This window comes from Capra hircus, chromosome 10, assembly GCF_001704415.2.
Source record: "Capra hircus breed San Clemente chromosome 10, ASM170441v1, whole genome shotgun sequence".
NCBI lineage: Eukaryota > Metazoa > Chordata > Mammalia > Artiodactyla > Bovidae > Capra > Capra hircus.
The window spans coordinates 43,423,105-43,448,610 of record NC_030817.1 but is presented as its reverse complement, the minus strand read 5'-3'; the positions used below and the strand labels follow the sequence as shown (position 1 = coordinate 43,448,610).

Genomic DNA, 25,506 nt, shown 5'->3' with positions numbered 1-25,506 from the left:
AGTGTGAGTGTGCTATTGGAACGGTTGAAAACTGGATAGAAGTGTCATTTTCTGTGTTGTATAACATATCTAATGAAACTGACATTTTATAGAAAGAACTTTTAACTTCACTTAAAATGTTTTACTTTAATTCATTTTTCCCCACATGCTTATCTTTATAGTTTTATTGAAATGTGTTTCACATACCATAAAATTCATCCGCTTAAAGTGTATAGTTCAGTGACGTTTCTGTATTCAGGGTAGTGTCACCTTTACCACAGTTTTAGAGTATTTGCAGTAGTCCCCTAAAGTAACTTCATATCTATTAGCACTTTCTCCTCATTCCTGTTCCTTCTTTGCTCCTTACTCCTACTTGACTTCACCCTCAGTTCAGTTGCTCAGTCGTGTCCGACTCTTTGCAACCCCATGAACTGCAGCACACCAGGCCTCCCTGTCCATCACCAACTCCTGGAGTTTACCCAAACTCATGCCCATCGAGTCGGTGATGCCATCCAGCCATCTCATCCTCTATCATCCCATTCTCCTCCTGCCCCCAATCCCTCCCAGCATCAGAGTCTTTTAGGTGGCCAAAGTACTGGAGCTTCAGCTTTAGCATCATTCCTTCCAAAGAAATCCCAGGGCTGATCTCCTTCAGAATGGACTGGTTGGATCTCCTTGCAGTCCAAGGGACTCTCAAGAGTCTTCTCCAACACCACAGTTCAAAAGCATCAATTCTTCGGCACTTAGCTTTCTTCACAGTCCAACTCTCACATCCATACATGACCACTGGAAAATCCATAGCCTTGACTAGATGGACCTTTGTTGGCAAAGTAATGTCTCTGCTTTTTTTTTTTTTTTTGTCTCTGCTTTTGAATATGCTATCTAGGTTGGTCATAACTTTCCTTCCACGGAGTAAGCGTCTTTTAATTTCATGGCTGCAGTCACCATCTGCAGTGATTTTGGAGCCCCCCAAAATAAACTCTGACACCGTTTCCAGTGTTTCTTCATCTGTTTCCCATGAAGTGATGGGACCAGATGCCATGACCTTCGTTTTCTGAATGTTGAGCTTTAAGCCAACTTTTTCACTCTCCTCTTTCACTTTCATCAAGAGACTTTTTAGTTCCTCTTCACTTTCTGCCATAAGGGTTAATCTCCTTGCCCTCTCTATGGATTTTCCTGTTCTGGACATTTTACAGTAATTTTGTTTGTTTAAGTCATTAAAGCTTCTTTTTCATTCTCCCCAGAAAGCCTGAGTAATGGAGGAGACTTTCAATCCAAGAATTTCTTAAACACATTTGCATTGTGATTTACTTAGGTGGTTTAGCAGAGCTATAGTTAATTCTGGAAATCTCACATATGAGATTTGTTCTGTTAACTACTTTTACATTGATGACTATAGTAATTAGCCCAATTTTTCTACTTCCATAAGTGAAAAATCCTAAAGTACAAGCAGTAACTTGAGTATATTCTGATTCAAAAATAGTTTTATAAGAGCTGTTTGTATAGTTTGAAAAATTGATTATCTTATTATTATTATTTTCCTTAATTAATTTACTGAAAATATTTATTTGTTTGGCTCTGTTGGATCTTAGTTGAACCATGTGGCATCTTCATTGCATTGTGAGGGATATTTCATTGGGGCAAGTAGACTGTAGTTGTGGCATGCGCACTTAGTTGCTCTGTGGCATGAAGGATCTTAATACCCTGATGAGGGACTGAACTGCATCCCCTGCATTGCAAGGCAGATTCTTAACTCTGGACTACCAGGGAAATTTCCTATTTTTCTTAATTTAAATATTTCCTGTTCAAGTGAATTCACAACATAAGGGTATTTGTCAGATTTTTAAAAAACAAACTGAAGTATCTATCATACATGACATCTTCAGTCATAAAACATATTTTGAGATTGCTTAAGATAAAATAAAAATAAAAATCTTGTATTTAAGGTGAAAATATATTTTTATTAGTTTTTAAATTGGTGACCTAAAGAACATAGATGTCTACTTAGAAACTTCACAGGTGTAGCTAAAATATAAAAAGTATAAGCATTTTAAAAAGTACTAAGTTAATAAAATTACAATTAGGGGAATGAAAGAATGTTGATTATAGTAGGGAAGAATTGGTTAATATGTAAATTAACTGATGATTAAACCCTTCTAAGATTATTTAATGAAATTCACCAATAGTGCTTTCTGAGACAGTCTTTCCAAACTCAAAAAATGGCTTATGTTCCAATTCGTAAATTGATGCTCTAAAAAGATTTCTTAGCTGTGAATAGTGTTGTAAGTGGTAGTTGAATTTTAGTCAAGGCTATACAAATTTGTGTAATCTATAATATAGCCAATATAATTTTGGTTTAAAAATAGAAGTATTAATGGTCCCAACTGAAAACATTTATAGCATTATTTTTGCAGGAAAGTACAACTTGTGTGCCATGGTGAGATGGAATACTTGGCACTTAGAACTTTCTTTGGCTCTGTGTGAGGTATTAGTACAGTGGAGAGATCAAATTATCTTCCTACTGTAAGTCATACTCCTGTCCTGAGCCACACTATTGGGACCTCAAACTTCAGAATCCTTGTTCTTACAAAAGGAAACAGAAGCAAGTCACTCTTTTCTGTAAAGGTTCAGTCGCTCAGTCGTGTCTGACTCTTTGCGACCCCGTGAATTGCAGCACGCCAGGCCTCCCTGTCCATCACCAACTCCCGGAGTTCACTCAGACTCATGTCCATCGAGACAGTGATGCCATCCAGCCATCTCATCCTCTGTCGCCCCTTCTCCTCCTGCCCCCAATCCCTCCCAGCATCAGAGTCTTTTCCAATGAGTCAACTCTTCGCATGAAGTGGCCAAAGTACTGGAGCTTCAGCTTTAGCATCATTCCTTCCAAAGAAATCCCAAGGCTGATCTCCTTCAGAATGGACTGGTTGGATCTCCTTGCAGTCCAAGGGACTCGCAAGAGTCTTCTCCAACACCACAGTTCAGAAGCATCAATTCTTCGGTGCTCAGCCTTCTTCACAGTCCAACTCTCACATCCATACATGACTACTGGAAAAACCGTAGTCTTGACTAGACGGACCTTAGTCGGCAAAGTAATGTCTCTGCTTTTGAATATACTGTCTAGGTTGGTCATAACTTTTCTTCCAAGGGGTAAGCGTCTTTTAATTTCATGGCTGCCGTCACCATCTGCAGTGATTTTGGAGCCCCAAAAAATAAAGTCTGACACTGTTTCTACTGTTTCCCCATCTATTTCCCATGAAGTGATGGGACCAGATGCCATGATCTTCATTTTCTGAATCTTGAGCTTTAAGCCAACTTTTTCCTCTCCACTTTCACTTTCATCAAGAGGCTTTTTAGTTCCTCTTCATTTTCTGCCATAAGGGTGGTGTCATCTGCATATCTGAGGTTATTGATATTTTTCCCAGCAATCTTGATTCTAGCTTGTGTTTCTTGCAGTCCAGCGTTTCTCATAATGTACTCTGCATATAAATTAAATAAGCAGGGTGACTATACAGCCTTGACGTACTCCTTTTCCTATTTGGAACCAGTCTGTAAAGGTAGCTGCTGGCAACTCCAGCTTTCTGTAGCAAGTAAACATTTGTTATTTTGGAGAGTAATAGACACATTGCTAGGCATGGCTTGGAAACATTGAGAAATACAATTTTGCCTTTTTAAAATTAATGTTTTGTTTCCAGGGGAATCTTCCTCCAGGATATAAGATCACTCTAATTGATATAGGACTTGTTATTGAATATCTTATGGGAGGGACCTATAGATGCACCTACACTCGGAAACGTTTTCGATTAATATATAACAGTCTTGGTGGAAATAATCGGGTATGTAATATTTGGGGGAAGTGATATAGATGTGCTTTAAAATGAGCTTATAAAAATTAACTTATATTAGAATGGTAAAAGTATTGACAGAATTGTCTTAAAAACAAGATTTTCAACTAAGAGTACTTAGAAATATTTTGTAATTGAAATCCTAAAGAAATCATGTTGGGTTTTGTTTTTTTTTGGTGTGTGTATACACACATTTATATATACATGTATATGTAAAAATAGATTTTTAATATTCATAGCATAACAGCATATTTAAATATGTAAAAACTAATAAACTTGCTTTCAGAGGTCTGGCCGAAATACCTCGAGCAGCACTCCTCAGTTGCGAAAAAGTCAGGAATCTTTTGGCAATAGAGCAGATAAAAAGGAAAAAACGAGGCATAATCATTTCATTAAAACAGCACAGCCCTACCGACCAAAGGTATTTTTGTTTAAATATTACCTGTTCTGGCTTTTGGATTTTATTCTTTTTAAGTTACTTGGTATTATGAAATAAAAAAGTTACTTGTTTTAGTAAGAATTATCTTTTGTTTTTAGGTATAGTATTATATTCTCAATTTTTCGTTTTCCTATATACCAAAAAATAATATGAGGTAATACTTCTATTAAGTTTTTCATATTTAGCTATGATAATCAAAATTTTTAGATATTTTGGTCACTGCTTAACTGCCTTCTTTTATTCCATATTTACTTGATTAATGGCATGCAAGACAAAGGTGGTACCAAACTTGTCTTTCCTTAGAACTGTGTTTTATCAGATGTTAGTAGAAATATTGAGGCCCTTTCTCTCATCTTGGAAACTTTTACAAGGACATTTTTGGGGAATAACATTTCTATAAAATGAATTTGAATTGTAATAAAAATCAAATATATACAATTTATTTTTATTTGTACATTTATATGAAAAATAAACGACATTTTATTAAAATTCTCACATGAGTGTCATATGGCCTTATTTTCATGAGCCTTGTAATATTTATTTCCTCCTGAAGATTGATACAGCTGTGGAAGAAGGAAAGAAGAAAAGAACCAAAGATGAAATTGTAGATATTGATGATCCAGAAACCAAGCGCTTTCCTTATCCACTTAATGAACTATTAATTTGGGCTTGCCTCATGAAGAGGCAGGTTATGGCCCGTTTTTTATGGCAGCATGGTGAAGAATCAATGGCTAAAGCATTAGTTGCCTGTAAGATCTATCGTTCAATGGCATATGAAGCAAAGCAGAGTGACCTTGTAGATGATACTTCAGAGGAATTGAAACAATATTCCAAGTAAGTTATATTTTATCATTTGAAACATTTTAAAAATATAGATGGGGTTTAAGTGGAGATTATAGTACCATGCACTAATTGGGTATGTGTATATATAATTTTATTGGTAAAATTAGGATAAATCCACTTTCTAAATGTTTGTCTGTTTTAAAAAAAATTAAGAGACCTAGGCATGTAAAAAAGAGGTTGTTATATCGTTTACAATTCAAGAGTTAAATATTTCAGCAAGAAAGAAATGCCAGATGTCAGTTTACTAATTAGTTGCACATAATAGCAATTAGATTAGGTAAATTTCCATTTGAAGTGGTAGAGTAAGGAAGGAAGGGAAGTTTAAGCTGTTTTCTAAGGAAATAAATTTAGTTCAACTGGAAAGGCATTTCATATGGTGGAGCTACATGTGCAGAAGACTGAAACAATTCCCAGAAGTTTTACAGTTTACTTAGGGGAGTAATGGAATATTAAGCTAGAACGGTAGTTTGTATTGATAGAAAGCTTTATAATAGAGAATAGGACCTCCCTCCCTGCAAATGGACTCTCTTTGGAAGAGAATAGGAGTTATGAAAATAGCTAAAACAGATCCTATGATCAACTCACCAGGGATTGAAGATTAGGATATTTTTCATACTAGGTTCGTTAGTCCATCAGTTCAGTTCAGTTGAGTCGCTCAGTTGTGTCCAACTCTTTGCGACCCCATGAATCGCAGCACGCCAGGCCTCCCTGTCCATCGCAATCCCCCAGAGTTCACTCAGACTCACATCCATCGAGTCGGAGATGCCATCCAGCCATCTCATTCTCTGTCGTCCCCTTCTCCTCCCACCCCCAATCCCTCCCAGCATCAGAGTCTTTTTCATTGAGTCAACTCTTCGCATGAGGTGGCCAAAGTATTGGAGTTTCAGCTTTAGCATCATTCCTTCCAAAGAAATCCCAGGGCTGATCTCCTTTAGAATGAACTGGTTGGATCTCCTTGCAGTCCAAGGGACTCTCAAGAGTCTTCTCCAACACCACAGTTCAAAAGCATCAATTCTTCAGCGTTAGCTTTCTTCACAGTCCGACTCTCACATCCATACATGGCTACTGGAAAAACCATAGCCTTGACTAGATGGACCTTTGTTGGCAAAGTAATGTCTCTGCTTTTGAATATGCTTTGTAGGTTGGTCATACCTTTTCTTCCAAGGGGTAAGCGTCTTTTAATTTCATGGCTGCAGTCACCATCTACAGTGATTTTGGAGCCCAAAAAGATAAAGTCTGATACTGTTTCCACTGTTTCCCCATCTATTTGCCATGAAGTGATGGGACCAGATGCCATGATTTCGTTTTCTGAATCTTAAGCTTTAAGCCAACTTTTTCACTCTCCTCTCTCATCAAGAGGCATTTTAGTTCCTCTTCACTTTCTGCCATAAGGGTGGTGTCATCTGCATATCTGAGGTTATTGATATTTCTGCCAGCAGTCTTGATTCCAGCTTGTGTTTCTGCCAGCCCAGCGTTTCTCATGTTGTACTCTGCATAGAAGTTAAATAAGCAGGGTGACAATATACAGCCTTGACGTACTCCTTTTCCTATTTGAAACCAGTCTGTTGTTCCATGTCCAGTTCTAACTGACGCTTCCTGACCTGCATACATCTTTTTCTCTATTGGGTACCAACCTTTTCTACTGTTTGAAATATTATATAGAGACTTTTTGAACAGAGCGTCTGAACATTGTCAGTTTTAGTTTCGTATGAGTCTGTAGGTTTATTTTTATGACCAGGGGAAAGTGCCCTGGAGTCACATTTTCAATCTTGTTCCTGATGTGACATATTTTAATACTTTGCAATTTCCATAGAGTAGTGGATATCTGAAAACATAGGGCTATTCTGATGCCTCACAATTCCCCAAGTGTGTCTGAAAATGTTAAAAAATTGGAATATGTTATGAATGACCCTGAAGATAATGGTTTAAAACTGCAATTTGGTAATTTGAATATGTTTTGGCTTTTATCTTTTGATAGTGATTTTGGTCAACTGGCAGTTGAATTACTGGAACAATCCTTCAGACAAGATGAAACCATGGCTATGAAATTGCTCACTTATGAACTGAAAAATTGGAGTAATTCTACCTGTCTTAAGTTAGCAGTTTCTTCAAGACTTAGACCTTTTGTAGCTCACACGTGTACGCAGATGTTGTTATCTGATATGTGGATGGGAAGGCTAAATATGAGGAAAAATTCCTGGTACAAGGTATACTTTGGAAATAATTTAATATTAAGTATGTGATTAGATAAAAAGAACAGAGGAATTAGCCCACCAGTATAGTAAAATGTAAGGGCAGTAAGAATTGTTGTGTTGGCATTTTATTGTAAGTGGCATTAAATGGCCTCCTTTTTCCCCCTTCACTCTGAATTCTTTTCAGATGTGGTGTATAATGATTATTTTCCCAGTTTGAGCCAGGTGCATGATTGCAACAAATGGAAATGGGAGTGTTGGCATTTATAGAGCCCTGTGCAGCCATAAAAAAAGTTGCTGTTTTATGAAAAGATGATTCCTAGATTCTAAAATTCTAGATCCTGGCCCATATCTACTAACTTAATTATCTGTTACTTTTAATTTTTACTTCACATATATTAGATCTGCTTGGTTTTCATGGTTAAAAATTTGGGTAAAATATTAACTGGTACTCTCAGTTTCATTATAGTGAGAGATTTTGCTTTAAGCTTTCCTTTTTGTTGTGTCTTAAATAAGGCACAGAAATATGGAAGGCAGACATCATGCAAGAAGTTTAATCACGGACCATTATAGGTGGCTAATAAATACTAATGATACATTAAAAATAATGGTGAAAGATTAACCTTGATATACAGTTATCATAGAAACCTTGATACACAATTATAATTTCTTTGTGCTTTTAAGATTTTGCGAATAATACATACCAGTTTAGAAATAAACCTTTTTGTTTATAGGATACAACTTGAGTAATCACGTTATGACATGGAACACTTGCAGAGAGATTTAGGGTAAAATTAAGCACACAGCAATTTCATAAGACTTGAATTTTATTTATAACAAAAATGTATTCTCTGAACAAATTGTAATCTGATTCTTTAACGGGACAAGTCTATATTACTCTTGTAATACTAAAATGATTTGTTATTCTTTAAAGCAATTCAACTTGGGCCTCTATATATAAGTGAAAAGTGAAGTTTTTTTTCCACTATACTACCAGGGGCAAAATGGCTAATTAATAACCAGGATTTTTATAGCTTTTTATTGCTTTTATTATGTTCTTGAAAGTCATTAGTTTTAAAATGTGAACTTATCTGTTTCTAAAATTTTTAGGTCATACTAAGCATTTTAGTTCCACCTGCCATATTAATGTTAGAATATAAAACTAAGGCTGAAATGTCTCATATTCCACAATCTCAAGATGCTCATCAAATGACAATGGATGATAGTGAAAACAACTTTCAAAACATAGCAGAAGAGATTCCCATGGTAAGGAGGGAAAAAAATTTAAAGTAAATGTAAATTTATTGTGAGAAAATGTACCATAATGTTATTTTTATTTTAGGAAGTATTTAAAGAAATAAGACTATTGGACAAGAATGAAGGGAAGAATGAAATGGAGATACAAATAAAATCAAAAAAGCTTCCAATCACACGAAAGTTTTATGCCTTTTATCATGCACCAATTGTAAAATTCTGGTTTAATACGGTATGGTTTCTTTTTATTGAAGTATAATTGATGTACAGTAATATGGAAGTTATAAATGTATAATATAGCAATTCACAACATGATCCATTTATAGTTATAAAATACTGGCTGTATGTCCCATGTTGTACCATATATGCTTGTAGCATATTTCATTTTCTTGTAGCTTATCTTATCCCTAATAGTTTTTACCTCTTGGTCCCCTACTTTTATGTTGCCTCTCCTCCCTTTTCTCTCTGCCCACTGGTAACCACCAGTTTGTTCTCTACAGCTGTGAGTCTGCTGCTTTATTGTTACATTCACTGGTTTGTTGTATTTTTTGGATCCTGCATATAAGTAATATCATGCAATTTTTGTTTTTCCTGTGTCTGACTTATTTCATTACAAATAATACTAAGTCCATCCATGTTGCTGCAAATGGCAAAATTTTCGTTCTTTTTTATGGCTGAGTAGTATTCCATTGTAAATATTTACTACATCTTTGACCATTCATCTGTTGATGGACACTTAGGTTGATACCATATCTTTGCAGTTGTAAATATGCCTCTGTGAATATGGGGTATATGTATCTTTTTGAATTAGTAACGTGATATGGTTTAAAATAGTATGAGAAAAATAGACTTTTTTTAACCACATTAAAAATCATTCAGTTTTAGTAATATATATTAAATTCACACGTGGTCTAAGTAAACCTTTAACAATTCACCTATGATCCTCTTATCAAAATATAGATTATAGAAATTCAGAAGAATTCTTCTAATAGACTGATATGAGAATTGTGATTTTTATGGTTTATAGAAAAAAGGCTAGTTATTTAATAAATGTGGATATACAGTAATTTTATAACCTCTAATGGAAGGGTTACCTATATTTTTCTTAGTTTTCGATGAAGATGTATTTGTTTCAAACATGCCAACTAATATTCATGACTTCTGTTGATTTAGTGAATGTTTATCAGGATTTTAATGAACTACTACCATCTTTTTATCCTTAAAAGCAAATGGACACAGCTACTTAAATTTAGAGTGATTCTCTTTCTTTAGTACAAAGAGTAAGTCCCTGAACACTTAACTAATAGTCATCTATAAGAATGATTTAAATCAGCAACAAATGTCATCTCCATTTAGATTTTCAATTATACATTTTACCTTATAGTCTTTAAACATACATGGAGTAGTGAAAATAAATGATTGCCCCCTAATATAGAACCTCTTTTATCTCTGAGGCATCAACAGTCAAACACATGAATTTACATTCACACTAGAAAGAAAGGCATATCATGTAATTTGGGAGTTATATTACTTTCAAATAACCTCAAATAATACTAGTATAAAAAAGATACTGATAATAGTTATACCTGGCTCAACATCAATACCAACAATAAGTTGGATCAATATCTGTGATCAGTACAACAAATAAGTTTTACAGGTGCTTCAACTTTAGATTATTTTCTTTAATATTCTCATTTAGAGTAGTGCTAGAAAAGTTACTGATTCTAATGCTTTCTACTGTGTTTGCTGATATTTATTTAGATTTGATATTTGAGTACTTTTACATTTTTTCCGTCTTTCAAGTTTCTTTCCACTATGAACTCTTTGGCTATTTTCTGAAGTATACACTAAGGACTAATGTCTTTCACCACTTACTATGTTTGTAGGGTGTCTAAGATTTTGAGTGAGGTAACAGCTTTGATTAAAGGCTTTGTCACATTCTCTGCATTTGTACAGTTTTTTCCCACTATGTTTTTTTTCCTGCTTCTCTATGAATTTTGTTATTTTTTGTGAGCCAGTTAAAGGCTTTGCCATATTCTATACATTGGTGAGGTTTCTTCCAGTATGAGTTCTTTGATGCTGAGTAAGATATGGATGCTGATCAAAGACTCTGCAACATTCTGTACTTTCATAAAGCTTCTCTGCAGTATGAATATCTGATGCTGCTTAAGATTTGAGCACTGGGTAAAGTCTTTGCCACATTCTTTACATATGTATGGTTTCTCCCCATTGTGAATTATCTGATGTCTGGTAAGTTTTGAGCACCATATAAAGGCTTTACCACATTCTTTACATTTATAAAGTTTTCCTTTAGTGTGAATTTTCCTGTGTCTACTTAGATTTTTTATAAAGACTTTCCCAGATTTATTATACTTGTAATGTTCCTCTGTAGTATGAATGATTGATTAAAACCTTTATCACATTCACTACATTTGTAAGCCTTCTCTCCGTATGAATCCTCTTTATGTAGTAATATTGAGCTTTGATAAAAGACATTTTTATATTTATTACTTTTAGAATGGTTTTCTGAAAATTCAGAGCCCTGATGTTTCATAAGATTTGAGTCTTAGTCAAAGTTATTGTCTGATTTACTGCAAGGATTGCTTGTCATTCCATTATAAATGCTGTTGTAGTTACTGAATAACAGAGCTCTTGCTTAAGATCTTATACAGCTTATTGCAGTTTAAATTTCCAAGTTGACAGCTTTCATGTTTTCCCAGCAACATTTTTTTGAAACGAATCTTCCACGCCTACTTTTTTGGTCATCAGAACTTGGGTGTCATAATAAGACAAATATGGGCTGTTGTCTCTATATTCTCCTCACATCCTAGAGATCCTTCTTTTGTGCACAAAAGGTAACCACATGTCTGGCTGACAGTAAGACCCAAGGAGACCAGGTCCCAGTAGTTCTCTAACATCACATTCCTGTGTAATTCTCAGTGATCAAAGTCCAAGCATTCCCACTCCTCTTGAGAGAAATCAGTGGCCACATCCTAAACATCAGCAGTCCCTGAGAAGCTGCATTTCCTCCTTTTCTTCCTCCTGCTTTGTGCTGTGTTCTCGTCAGTATCATATCGAGGAATCACACCAGCATCTTGAGAACACACCTTCCCAGGGGTGTGCACTTCTCCGTCTCTGGCTCCTGTCACACCCACAAGTCAGGGTGTCAAAGCTGACTTTGAAATGCTGAAAAGGACAGCCTCTCCTGTCTTTTGTCTCAGTAAAGATTCAGGAATTTAGGTTTTGGGGGCTATGAACCAAGCATAGCCCTGCAATAAACCTTTCTCTGCTGCAGATTCTCCTGTTCAGGTATTGTTTGGCTGGGAATGTGGCTGTAGTGGATACCACTCTACCCAGTTGGGGGCACCCTCTCCAGGACTCCTACCTGCTTTGGGGTGGGGCAGTGCATTCTACTCCCAGCTGTTCCCTCCAAGGTGCACCCCACCCTGCCCCAAGTGACTGACCACCCAGAATGGAGCCCAGGTCTCCTTGGAACCAACAAAATGTTTTAAAGGATAGGCTTTAAGGGTACCTTTGGTTTAGAGTCCATACTAATCTTGATACAACTTAGATCACTGGAAAGCCATTTTCCAGTTGAGAACTTATAATACACAAATATAATTTCCTTGTGCTTTGGGACTTTATAGATAATATTACAATTTTAGAAGTAAACCTTTTTACAGTGTTAGTTGATGGTGATACAAGTAATCTAGATCATCCAGTTTTATGTTTCGGTGGTATAATAGCTTATTTCTTTAACTGTAGTACACGTTTGGTTATCTGTCACATAATTGGTTTTTTCCTTGCCAGTGGAAAGACAGATTTTACTACCAGCTTAAAGGGCATACATGTCAATAGAGTAATGGATTCTATCTGAGAAACATGAGATTGGTTACTTTTATCCAGGAGCTGAGTGACTAAGTGTTTACTCCTCTTATCAAGAAAAATTTTCAGTTTTTAATTTTGTTGTCATGTTGTGTTTCATTTTCGTTGTTGTCAGGCTTTTTTTGAGTTGCCAAAGTAGGCAAATGGTTTTATGCTGAGATGAACATTTGAGAATTTGTTTCTTTGATCATTGCTTTCTCACCCACACACAGGCCCATTAATCTAAGACTAATTCTGTACGTTTCCTTCTCAATATGAAAATTTTCTTGCTTGATCTTGTTCTGGTATTAAAATTACAAATCTGTATTATCTAATATAATCCCGAAATTCTTTCTCCACTAATGGAAATAACAGAGGTTTCATATGTTTGCATTTGTATGAATGACTAAAAGTAGACAATTCATGTGACTATAGGAATTTCTTTTTTTCTTTCTTTACTTATTGCATTTTACTTCCCTTCCCTGCCATAGCTGAAATCAAATATATGACTTATTTTAAGACTTGTAGAGGCAAGGAAAGTGATGAGAAAATTCTCAGCCACAATTGTTCAGGAGTCAAAGAATTTGGGTTTTCCTCTGAAATGAAATGATTCTTCAGAAGTTATTTTACATTGTTCCTTATTATCTCGTTATCATTTTTCTTGTTAAGAGTCTGAAAGGTGGGATATTCTTTTACCTAGGAAGAATGTTTTTATTTTTGTTTCCATTTCTTGAGATTTAGCCTCAGTGACCAGGAGCTAAGAAAATACCAGTTGTCTTTCTTAGGAGTACTACTTGGTTGGGAGAAGGAGGAGCTAGGTAGTATGTGTTTCTGAATGATGGTGATGAAATTCTATAGTAAGTTTAAAATGTTATGGTACTTTAGGTATAAGTGAAATTATGTGGACTATACTGAGAACATAAACCTGGTATTATAAAATTCTTCCTGTGGGAAGTACTAAAAAGTTAACTGAAGTCTAGAATAATACATTTATACCTTGGGGGCCATTTATAAATGATTGGTTGATAAATGCAATGTCTGCATGGAGAAAGAGTTACCTCTGAAACTTTTCTAATGATTAAAGCTGGGAGATACTTCACAGGGACTAGTTTAGTCTCTTTTTGTGTGTATGTTTAGAAATTTTCATAGTAAATTACATTTTATAATAAATTTTATTATATCTTTTTTTTTTTTTTACTAGTTGGCATACTTAGGATTTCTGATGCTTTATACATTTGTGGTTCTTGTACAAATGGAACGATTACCTTCAGTTCAAGAATGGATTGTTATTGCTTATATTTTTACCTATGCTATTGAGAAAGTCCGTGAGGTATGTCTTTAGTTTTTCCTACCAGCAACTCAGTTTGTAATTGGAGGGTGTTTTGTTTGTTTCGCTTATGTGTATGGGTATGTATAGGTGTTATTTATAATTTCAGTAGGTGATGATATTATTAAAGTGTAGAATGTTTGGCTTTGCTATTCTAAAAGTGATGACCAAAGAATAGAGATTAGTGTGTTGTTAACTTTGTCCTGATTACAAAGATAGTGATTGTCTCAAAAAGTAGATTTGATTTTTATTTTCTCAACATTCATATTTATGATCTTTGCCACTCTCAAAGAATTTTAAATATACTAGCCAATCAGGTAGGTAAATTATAAGTAGTTTCTTATTTTACAGTCCTCTAAAGTATCTTGTGGACTTCCCAGGTGGCTCAGTGGTAAAGAATTCTTCTGCCAGTGTGGAGTTGGGAAGATTCCCTGGAGTAGGAAATGGTAGCCTACTCAAGTATGCTTGCCTGGAAAATTCCCTGGACAGAGGAGACTGGTGGGCTACACAGCCCATAGAGTCACAAAGAGTCAGTCTGAGCGACAGCAAAGTGTACTATATTGCCTATTGAATTGTCATTTAGATTTAGATCCCTGTGTCTATCAGTTTTCAATGTAAAATTGTGAATTTTCTAATACCCTGACTTTGGGGGAAAAAACGTTTTAAAAATCTTTCTACAATTTTCTGTTTAAACTGATACCTACATATATGTTGTTTTATAACACACTTATTTAAATACATCAGAATGATTTCATGTCTCTGTGCTTTACATTTAGAGAATACGTGAAATTGCAAAAATAGAAGGCATTGTACTTCTCTCTCACTTAGGTGTTGTAGGACTTTATCTTATTAAATAACTTACTATGCATTTTAAATTCCTTTGAGTGCCATGGCCACTCTATTTATGAAATCTATTGTTTTACCAATATGTTTTAAGAAATGAAGTTGTTAAATGGTAAAAGCAAGTTGCAAATAATTAGTTTAAATGTATATTCATAAAACAGCTCTGCAAGAATTCATTAGATAATAATAAAAGTGGTTGCTTCTAGTGGGAAGGGGAATCAGTTGACTAGGGGAGAAGAATGGGAGACTTTTCAATATTTATGATTCACTATGATTTTGAAGCTGTAAATGTATTACCATTTCCCACATAAATTTTTTTTTTTTAATTTTACATCAAAGAGAAGAGCTAAGTATAGCAATTTACACCATTGAGTTGTTTACTTTCTGCACATAAGGCACTTTTGGAAGATTCTGCTTGAATGTCCTGGTGTTGTTTCAGTGAAAAATAAAACAACTTTTCAAAAGTATCTCACATTCTAAGCCTAGGGATCTTTGTTCTAATCCAGAATTTACAGTGTCTTAATTGGATGATCTTGGTTGAACAGGTTATTTTTGGATCTTTTTCCCCCATACACAGAAAATGAGGATAAGAACTATGTCTCTGATGTCTTACAGAATTGTTTTGGTGATCAAATACCAAGACAGTCAAAAATACTTTGAAATATTAAAAGATATGTAAAATTTTATTGTGCTATTATAATTGAATTCTGTTTTAATAGGAGGAAATTGATTATTATTATTTTTTAACCTTTAGATTTTTATGTCTGAAGCTGGAAAAATAAGCCAGAAGATTAAAGTGTGGTTTAGTGATTACTTCAATATCAGTGATACAATTGCCATAATTTCTTTCTTCATTGGATTTGGACTAAGATTTGGAGCAAAATGGAACTTTGAGAATGCATATGATAATCATGTTTTTGTGGCTGGAAGATTAATTTACTGTCTTAACATAATATTTTGGTATGTGCGTTTGCTAGATTTTCTAGCTGTAAATCAACAGGCAGGACCTTATGTAATGATGATTGGAAAAATGGTAAGTTGAGAGGTGTCTATTGATAATACTTGTGGGTTTATTGGTATTTTTTCTTAGAATCATAAAAATGTTACTAATACAATTTTACTTGAATCAGAGAATAGATAGTTCATGTTTATTTGCCTTGTATTCGAAATAAACCATTTCTTAGGATGTTAACTTTTGAAGAAACTGTTTAATAGGATAAGGTTATGAAATTGTATTTGTTTTATCTTGAAATACTTTAATTTTTAAATGCTACTTTTAAATGTTAGGACTATTTGAAAAAAATAGAAATTTGCCAGGTCTAATCTATGAATTTCTTTTCATCTTTACTGCCACCACACTAATCCAATCTGCCATCATCTGGTACCAGCAATAGTCTAGTAATCTGTTTACTCATAAGCACTCTGGCCTGTCTTCCTTCTCATTCTTAAAAAAATGTTTTTTTCATGATTTTCCCATTAATCGTAGAATCAGTGTACTTAATGAAACGCATAAGCCCTGCGCAGTTTGACTGTTGGTTTCCTTCCTTTCTTCCTCTTTCTCTCCCTTCCTTCCCTCCCTTTAAATTTTGAAATAATTAACAGTTTTACATGCAGTTGTAAGAAATAAGAGCAATTCTGTGTACTCTTTACTTAGTTTCCACCAGTAGTGACATCTCTTTGCTTTCTTTCTGAACCTTACCCTTACCATTTTTGACCTCTTGCATGTGCTCTAGTCACACATGCCTTTGTCATTTTTTTTTAACAGAGCCCCTACCAGAGAACCAAGAATAGCTCTTTTTTTTTTTCTCCTGTGTAAAATGGTCATCCTTATTTACACTCATATCCTTAGGTTTTTTGAGTAATTAGTTTTATTCTTCACATCTTGACTCTTAACATGATTTTTTTTCAGGGAGAATTTTTTGTCTTTTTCAACTGAATGAAGTTTATTATCTGTATAATTTCATGGCACCCATGTTCTTCCCTTCAGAATATTTATCTGTGTCTAACTTTATTTTAAACTACGTTTTTATTGGATTATTTACATTCTCCTCTAGACTTTCAAATTCATTGGAGTAGGAACTTTGGTGTTGGTTACCTTTTCATCTATAGTGCTTATAACAGTCCTTGTCACATAGTAGAATCTCCTTACTAAATATTTGTTGTTTGGATGGATAAAGTCATTTCAAGTAGGAAACAATGTAAAAATAATGAACATTAATTGTACTTTAAAAAGTTGGTTCTTCAGATTTTTTCTCTGATTTTTATATCCTTAACAGATTATGCATTTAAAAAACAGTAAAAATTCAACAAGTAGTTTTTAATGTTTATCATATTCTTACTGCTATGCAAGACAGTGCAAAGGTATTAGGATATTGTCCCTGAACTTTGTGAAATCACATTTTTCTTTTTTGACTTTATGAGTCCTGTCATTTTTAACAGTTACATAATCTAGCTTGAGGAACCTGTCCTACATAAGGGATTTTAGGAAATATGAGATATTAGTAAACTATCAGCATTGCTGATTGATTAAGTTAATAAGTAGGAGATATAGGGATTCATGGAAAGGAAAAAGTCTGTAGAGGTTTTTCTTATAAAGCAATGAAATGTGAACTAATCTTCGAAAGCTTGAGATAGATGGGAGTAAAAAGGAGCAGCCTGTCTGGAACTTCTTTTATGATCAGGTACAGTTTGTTAGCACACTGGATAGAAGAGAGGGCATAGCTTCAAGTATACAGAATGTTGAAAAGTAGGACTTTAGAGAAGAAAAATACAGAGAAACCATGGAAGAATTTTTCCCCTAAATTTTTATTTTTCTTTACTATAAAAGAAGTACGGTGATACTTTTTTGTCTGTTGCCTTATCATTTTGGAGTTACTTTTCAGTGTGTGGATGTTGAAAGCAGGTAAGTCAGGTTGTTTGTTATGATGATTTTTAACCAGAGGGTCAGTCTGAAAAAGTCTTGCAAGGATTTGTCATGTGCAACTCCAACTCACCACACTAATCTTGTCCCTTATTAATGTACTTTGTAAGATAATGGTCACTAAACAAATACTGTCATGGTTTAATATCTTTTGATAACTCTTTCTTCCTCTCTTTACTGATCCAGACTATCTTTAAAATTTATAACCAGAACGTCTAATCTTTTCCTGATGCCCACTATTTTGCTCTTTCTCATAGGCTTAACCAACTTGCAGATTCTGTTTTTTAAATATAGATGTCAGATTTAATGTGCAATTTTTATGCATTGAACTGAAAAAATCTAAAATGTATTGGGCTTACTCCTGCCATAAATAGCTTTCAGATTTTAGTGGTGTAAAAGACAGACTTTGTTATGCTCTGTTGCTTTTGTGAAAGTAACTTCTTTCCTTGTTCTAAAATTACTTTCAAAATTTTAGCAAAAGCAGACAGACTACCCTCCAGAGATATTCAGTGTTAACAATTTGATGTGAACCTTTCCATTCTTCAAGACATATATAGGGAAGAAAAGACATGTATATGAATACATGTGTTTATTTGTGTTAAATTTCACAAATGGGCTTATGTATTATGCTTTTTCTCAATTCTTTTAAAATATCTACCCCCTTTATAAAAATCTGTTCCTAGAATTTTTGAAACCTTTTTCCTTAATCTTGGAAGATTGGACTTCTAGATTAAATTTATCTTCTAAGTAACCCTTCTAAGTAATCCAGTACAGGATTACCTGCATTGCTTTGCATTATGAAAACAAATTTTTTACTGTTTTTGAATATAGAGTTTTATTATTATATTTGCTTTTTCACACTACAGTTTTTCCCTCTAGAAGAGTGTATCCAGCTCTCCCCAGTTAAAAATTACTAGTTTACTATTTGTCACATTAAAAGAGTACTCACTATTCATCATTTTGCATTATTTCATGAAGTAGTGGTATTTCCAGGAAAAGTCGGGGAATTAAGATTGTCAAATAGGCTTTACATGAAAAGGTATGAAGTCCGAAGACCTCTGAATCATCAGCCAGTACACCTTATATAATTTAGAATATTTCAGGTTTGGGTTTTGATTTAGGCATTTTCTTTAATTACAGATATATATTTAGATTTCAAATTATAGCAACTGCCATGAATAATGATTTGACGAATTATTTGCCTTTTAAAATCTTTTATCCCAAGATTTTGTTTATTGAAAGCATACATTCTCTTAGTAGTGCTCTTAAATGGTCAACTAAGATATTATTTAACTATTTTATAAGTAAAAAAACTGAATCTTGGGAGAGTATATTAAGATTCTTTGATTGCAAATTACAGGGACTCTGACTTAATTTTAAAAGGAGATTTATTAGCAGATCTAACAATTTGAAAGCTAAAGGATCAAGACTAAATGATTATATTTAAGTAAATATTTTATAATTCCTCCATCTATTCTAGATTTACTGTCCTCTTTACTTTTCACAGTCTCACCTTCCATTTCTACTTTCACTGTATACTTGTTCAAAACATATATGAAAATGTTATAAACAACTTACTTTAGGTTAAATTATTACTACAATTATTGTTAGTTCATAGTAGATTAAAATATAGATTTATTATACATGTAGTCTTTTGAATGGGATTTTCCCCTTAGATTATTTTCTGTGGATGAATATTACTACATATTGCTAGAGTGAGACTACATTCACTTTTTTATATGTAGGTGCTGAATACATGTACACATAAGTGGATAGAAATTAAAGTTTTCTTATTGCATTTCACGTAATTATTTGAATTCCTGAGTAATGATGTCAGAATTCACATTGTGATTTAGCAATAAAAATTGTTTTTTAATGATTTATTATGTGATAGCTCAGTTAGGCTCTTTTTAATTTTGTTGAAATTAAATAGTTGCAAACCATCTGACTAGCAGAAGGGTTTGTTAACCAGTTACGGGGATCAGTTCTTTTTTAGACACACATACTGATAATTCAGTTTGTTGTTATATTTACCTCTTAGAAGGTTTCACAGCCCAGGAGACAAGGCACCATGGTAGAGTTCAGTACATTGGAAGAACATTCACGGAAATTGATTGCTTGTGTCTGCCCATTATGTCTATATTTCTTTAAAAGACTTAATGGACATGAGATAGGCAGACTCTGGTTTCAGCCAGTGTTATGGTTTAATATATAGATGATGCCTATGACTTGCCTGATGTCACAGATCAGTTTTTATATAATTTCCTTTATGTTTAGGCTTATATGGTGATGAGATTTCCCAAATGCTACTGCTAGGAATAAAAAGAAACTCAAAGATTCAAATTATCTTTTGGAATGTTAGAAACTTTTTTAAGATGAAGAATTATCTGTGTGTATAAATCCCCATGTATTTTAACAGTGTTCATTTTTTTAACAGGTGGCCAATATGTTCTACATTGTAGTGATTATGGCTCTTGTATTACTTAGTTTTGGTGTTCCCAGAAAGGCAATACTTTATCCTCGTGAAGCACCATCTTGGACTCTTGCTAAAGATATAGTTTTTCATCCATACTGGATGATTTTTGGTGAAGTTTATGCCTATGAAATTGATGGTAAGGATTTAACGTATATGAATTAATCTTATGTTAAAGTCAAAATTGCATTTTAGTAATACTGTGTATTTTCACAAATTAAGGTGTTACAACCTTAGCCTTCCCACAATATATTAGTTAATCTCAGAAGAAACATAAACATTAATTGAAAAAAGTATTTTAGATTTTTTTCTTTTTAGTTACAAATAATGGAATTTAGCCTAAACTGGCTTATACAATAAGGACATATATTAACTCACATAACAAAAAGTGCTAGAGTGTCTTTGTGATGGGTTAACTGATAGCTAAGGACACCTGTTCTTTTTCATCCCAGTGCTCTGTAATCAGTGTCTGATTCAAAAAGGGTTTCCTTTACAATTTTAAGACTATTTCATTAGCAGCAGGAGGAAAGAGACACTGTTTTCCATAGTTCTCTCCAAGGGAAAATGTTCCATTTCCAAGATGCTCCCTATTGAACCTGTATTTTTATCTCATTAGCTCAAATTGGCTTCAGGTTACCTATGTCTAAACAAGGCAAGCATAATGGAATTGATTAGTTGATTCTATCAATATATACTATTGAATTTTAAAATTCACCTTTCAGTACATTCTCTGCATAAGGTTATTCTGTTGTTTTAAAGAGGCAAGTGGGCGTTAGGAAGCATTACTATGAATAAAGATAGTGAAAGTGATGAAAGTCTAGCTGAGCTATTTCAAATCCTAAAAGATGATGCTGTTAAAGTACTGCACTCAAATAAAAAATAAAGTACTGCACTCAATATGCCAGCCAATTTGGAAAACTCGGCAGTGGCCACAAGACTGGAGAAGATCAGTTTTCATTCCAGTCCCAAAGATGGGCAGTGCCAAAGAAAGTTCAAAATACCACACAGTTGCACTTAATGTCATGCTTGCAAGGTAATGTTCAAATCCTTCAAGCTAGGTTTCAACAGTATGTGAACCAAGAACTTGCAGATGTACAAGCTGCATTTAGAAAAGGCAGAGAAACTAGAGATCAAATTGCCAACATCTGCTGGGTCATAGAAAAAGCAACAGAATTCCAGAAAAACATCTTGTTTCATTGACTATGCTAAAGCCTTTGACTCTGTGGATCACAACAAAATGGAAAATTCTTAAAGAGATGGGAATACTGCAGGTCAAGAAGCAACAGTTAGAACTGGACATGGAGCAATGGACTGGTTCAAGATTGGGAAAGGAATACATCAAGGCTGTATATTGTCACCCAGCTTATTTAACTTATATGCAGAGTACATCATGTGAAATGCTGGGCTGGATGAAGCACAGGCTCAGTCAAGATTGCCGGGGGAAATATCAATAACCTCAGATATGCAGATGATACCACCCTAATGACAGAAAGCTAAGAGGAACTAAAGAACCTCTTTATGAGAGTGAAAGAGAAGAATGAAAAAGCTGGCTTAATTTCCAACATTCAAAAAACTAAGATCAGGGTATCTGGTCCCATCACTTCATGGCAAAATACATGGGGAAACAATGGAAACAGTGACAGATTTTGTTTTCTTGGGCTCCAAAATCTCTGCAGACGGTGACTGCAGCCATGAAATTAAAAGATGCTTGCTTCTTGAAAGAGAAGCTATAATGAACCTAGACAGCAAATTGAAAAGCAGAGACATCACTTTGCAGACAAAGGTTAAAGGTCCATGTAGTTAAAGCTATTGTTTTTCCAGTACTGATGTACAGGTATGAGAGTTGGACCCTAAGGAAGGCTGAACGCTGAAGAATTGATGCTTTCGAATTGCGATGTTGGAGAAGACTCTTGAGAGTCCCTTGGCCAGCAAGGAGATTGACCAGTCAATTCTAAAGGAAATCAACCCTGAATATTCATTGAAAGGAGTGGTGCTGAAGCTGACGCTTCAATACTTTGGCCACCTGATGCGAGGAGCTGACTCATTGTAAAAGACCCAGATACTGGGGAAGTTTAAGGGCAGGAGGAATAGAGGGTGACAGGATGAGATGGTTGGATGGCATCACTGACTCAATGGGCTTGAGTTTGAGCAACTCCAGGAGGTAGTGAAGGTCAGGGAAGCCTGGCATGCCGCAGTCCATGGTTTTGAAAGAGTAGAACACAACTGAGCAGCTGAACGAGAAGACAACTTGAGAACATAGATGATAATGCAAACTTTGAGGGATGTTCTTCTGACCTCCGCATTGAGTTACAGAATCATATTTTTGTTAGTTTGCTTGTGTCTCTTCCATCTTAATTTACCTCTCCCTCTCCCTATTCCTGTGTTGCTCTTTACCCACCTATTTATAGGTGACTGGAACAGGGAATGGTAACATAGTGGTCACCAGTTGTTACCAGATGTTGATTGAAACAGGTTTTACCAGCCTGGTAAAATTTTATGTTTAATGGTTTCCTTTTCGGTTTCTTTTCCAGGTTTTTATTGTCTGCTCTTTTTCTGATGTGGTTCTAGTTTAGTTATAAAGCATTAGATAAAGTTTTTTAGTCTCCTGCATTCTCTTTCTTGAGTATTTGCTTCATCAAACTAATCCAAATAGAACAGAAATAGATTCGAAGTTTTTTTTAAGAGTGAGAGGACTATATGCATCAGTTTGCCCATAAAACCATTTATTTGAAAGGAATGATACAGCCATGATGAGAATTTCAGTGGTGTATATTTTTAAAATGCATGCAAGCACTTCCCTGGCAGTCCGGTTAAGACAGCCCTTCCACTGCAGGAGGGATAGGTTTGATCCTTGGTCAGGAAGCTAAGATCCTGCATGCTTCAAGATGAGGCCAAATTAAATAAGTAAAATGCTTAGAAAGTACCAGGTGCTAAGTGTATTGTAAATATTTATATAAAACTTGTCACTAATTGATGATTATTTTAATTTTAATCCTTGCCGTACTTGAATTTATTTTACCTTATTCCTCATAACTCTGTGGTGAGTTTTAAAGCTCTTCCCTTCCTTAATCCAGGTATGTTATAGCTTCAGAAACATTCCAGGTGGAGGCAATAAAAAGCAAGGAATTAAAATTAATCATTGTGTATTTGAGAGACACTTTAACCATTCTTTCAACCCTGTTTTGTGGCATGATAAACTAAACTCAGTAGTCTTCATGTTTGTAAATGTACTATGAGTTTATCATACTCTTTATGATTCAGTTATTTTTCTTATAGAATGTGTGGCTGAATCTCAGAATTTTATTCTCCTTAATGCTCCTCTGGCTAAACTCTACCTTGAAGGGTAGACATAATATATATGGAAATACACTTCCTTGTGTGGAATAGAGTGGTAAAGTACCTCCTGCATCCCTCACAAAATTCTTCTGTGTTTATATGGCTGCCTGCCCAGAAACTTTTGCTAGAATCTGTGAAACAGATTTATACATAATCAAAACTTCCTTCAAACAAATGTACACCAATACTGACTAGAAGCAGTTAACTGCTAAATTACTGTGTTTTAATTCTTTTTTCTCTCTCTCGAAAGTTTGTGCAAATGATTCCACTATCCCTCATATTTGTGGTCCTGGGACGTGGTTGACTCCATTTCTTCAAGCAGTCTACCTCTTTGTACAGTATATCATTATGGTCAATCTTCTCATTGCATTTTTCAAGTAAGAATTTTACTCAGCTGCTTATTGTAATGATATCATTTAATATACAGTTTTCTTTCTGAAGGAACTATACAAAATTTTACTGAGGCTTAAGCTACTAAGAATTATTTCTGACAATTATAAATAAAGTATGCTTTTTCAAAATCAAATCAGTTCTAAGTTTGAGACTCTACCTTTCAGCATTCCATTCTTTTATAAATTTAATATTTATTTGGGATTTATTACTCAATGGTCAGGGAACACATATACAATATACAAAACAGAAAGGCAAATAGAAATTCTTCAGTAATCACATTCTTAATATTTTGATGTACATCTTTATCTTTTATGAACATATATGAACCATTTTTTTTCTTTCAAAAACAATGTTCTTATAGTTTTGTGTACTATTTTTAAGTAAGCAGAACATGAATTTTTCCTACATTAATAAATACTCCTCTCCAATTTCTTAATGGCTGCCTAGTATTCCATGATATAGACCATGATTTTTAAGCTAGTATGTTTTATTGCTCCATTTGATTGTTTATAATTTTTTCTTCCCCAAGACCACATTGTTGTTAAATTTTTGATCAGTCCTTATGTATTTCCTTAGAGTGTTTTCCTGAAAGTAGAACTATTCAGTATATTTACATTTTGGGCTTCTTGGACATAAGTCAAAATCTGCCTGTTTCCCCAAATCTGTGCTAATAGCAGGTGTTATCTTTTTGATGATTGCTTATTTTTTATAGCACATAAGAGTCTTATTTTTATTTGCAGTTAGTGTGTTACTTCAGATTGAATATTTTCTTATGTTTTTGTCGTTTATATACCATTTTAAAAGCTTAAAATCATATTTTCTGCCTATTTTTTTGTGGGTTTGTAATTAAGACCCTCAACAATATCAATGTGTTTATGTTTTTGCTGCATATGTTTTTTTCAGTTTCTCGTTTGCCTTTTAATCTTTTTTATATTGGGCTACTCCTTTTAATCCTTGTTTAGAACATAATTACAGTAAAATTTTAGTACTTCAAACTTTAAAATGTTGTTACCTAAGTTTGTTTATTCTTTGTTATTTAAGCAATGTGTATTTGCAAGTGAAGGCAATTTCCAATATTGTGTGGAAGTACCAACGTTATCATTTCATTATGGCTTATCATGAGAAACCAGTTCTGCCTCCACCACTTATCATTCTCAGCCATATAGTTTCTCTTTTTTGCTGCATATGTAAAAGAAGGAAAAAAGATAAGACTTCGGATGGACCAAGTAAGTAAAGTACATTAAGGCAAATGTTTTTGTCACATGCCAGTATTATACTGAAAGATAAATATTAATTTTATTCAGAAGACTTAATTGGTTAATGTTATTGTAAAGGCTTTTGGATTTGCCTAAGCATAAAATATTTTTAAGTGCAATATAGTTATCTGTAAAAGTAAATTTAGTATTAAACTTGCTTTTTGATATGGCATCTCAATTTAGTTTTCTTAAAATGCTAATATAAACCATAACACTTGCTGTCCTACAGACCATTTTGATAGCTACATAAAGAATAACACTTTTAGTATATTTTGTACACTACATGAGATGTAGTCAAACTCTGCCTAAAATTTTACAGTGACTTTTTATTCTACCAATTCAGTTTTTAAATTCTTCTACCTGAGTATGTGAGGGAGAGGTGAGATAGATGAGAAAGGGTGTTTCACAGTAAAAGGAAATTAGAAAAGGAGAAAATGCCAGAAACTCTTCTGCTGACATCACACTGTGAGTGAAGAAAGAAGTAGAAATGACTTGTCTGTGGCTTCAGAAACAATAAGTTTTTTAGTAAGAAAACAGTTGCAGGT

At 34.2% G+C, this 25,506-nt stretch overlaps 1 protein-coding gene across 1 annotated transcript in view; it reads left to right on the top strand.

The window, feature by feature from the left end:
• The window catches only part of TRPM7 (transient receptor potential cation channel subfamily M member 7), a 108,658-nt gene that overhangs the window by 52,047 nt on the left and 31,105 nt on the right, over nt 1-25,506 (top strand). Inside the window, exons 14-24 of the mRNA XM_005685780.3 lie at nt 3,672-3,812; nt 4,108-4,242; nt 4,814-5,094; nt 7,082-7,310; nt 8,406-8,561; nt 8,638-8,781; nt 13,615-13,743; nt 15,338-15,616; nt 19,941-20,115; nt 23,563-23,689; nt 24,747-24,931. Of these exons, the coding sequence (XP_005685837.1) occupies nt 3,672-3,812; nt 4,108-4,242; nt 4,814-5,094; nt 7,082-7,310; nt 8,406-8,561; nt 8,638-8,781; nt 13,615-13,743; nt 15,338-15,616; nt 19,941-20,115; nt 23,563-23,689; nt 24,747-24,931 (1,981 nt within the window). The remainder of the gene's footprint in view (nt 1-3,671; nt 3,813-4,107; nt 4,243-4,813; nt 5,095-7,081; nt 7,311-8,405; nt 8,562-8,637; nt 8,782-13,614; nt 13,744-15,337; nt 15,617-19,940; nt 20,116-23,562; nt 23,690-24,746; nt 24,932-25,506) is intronic.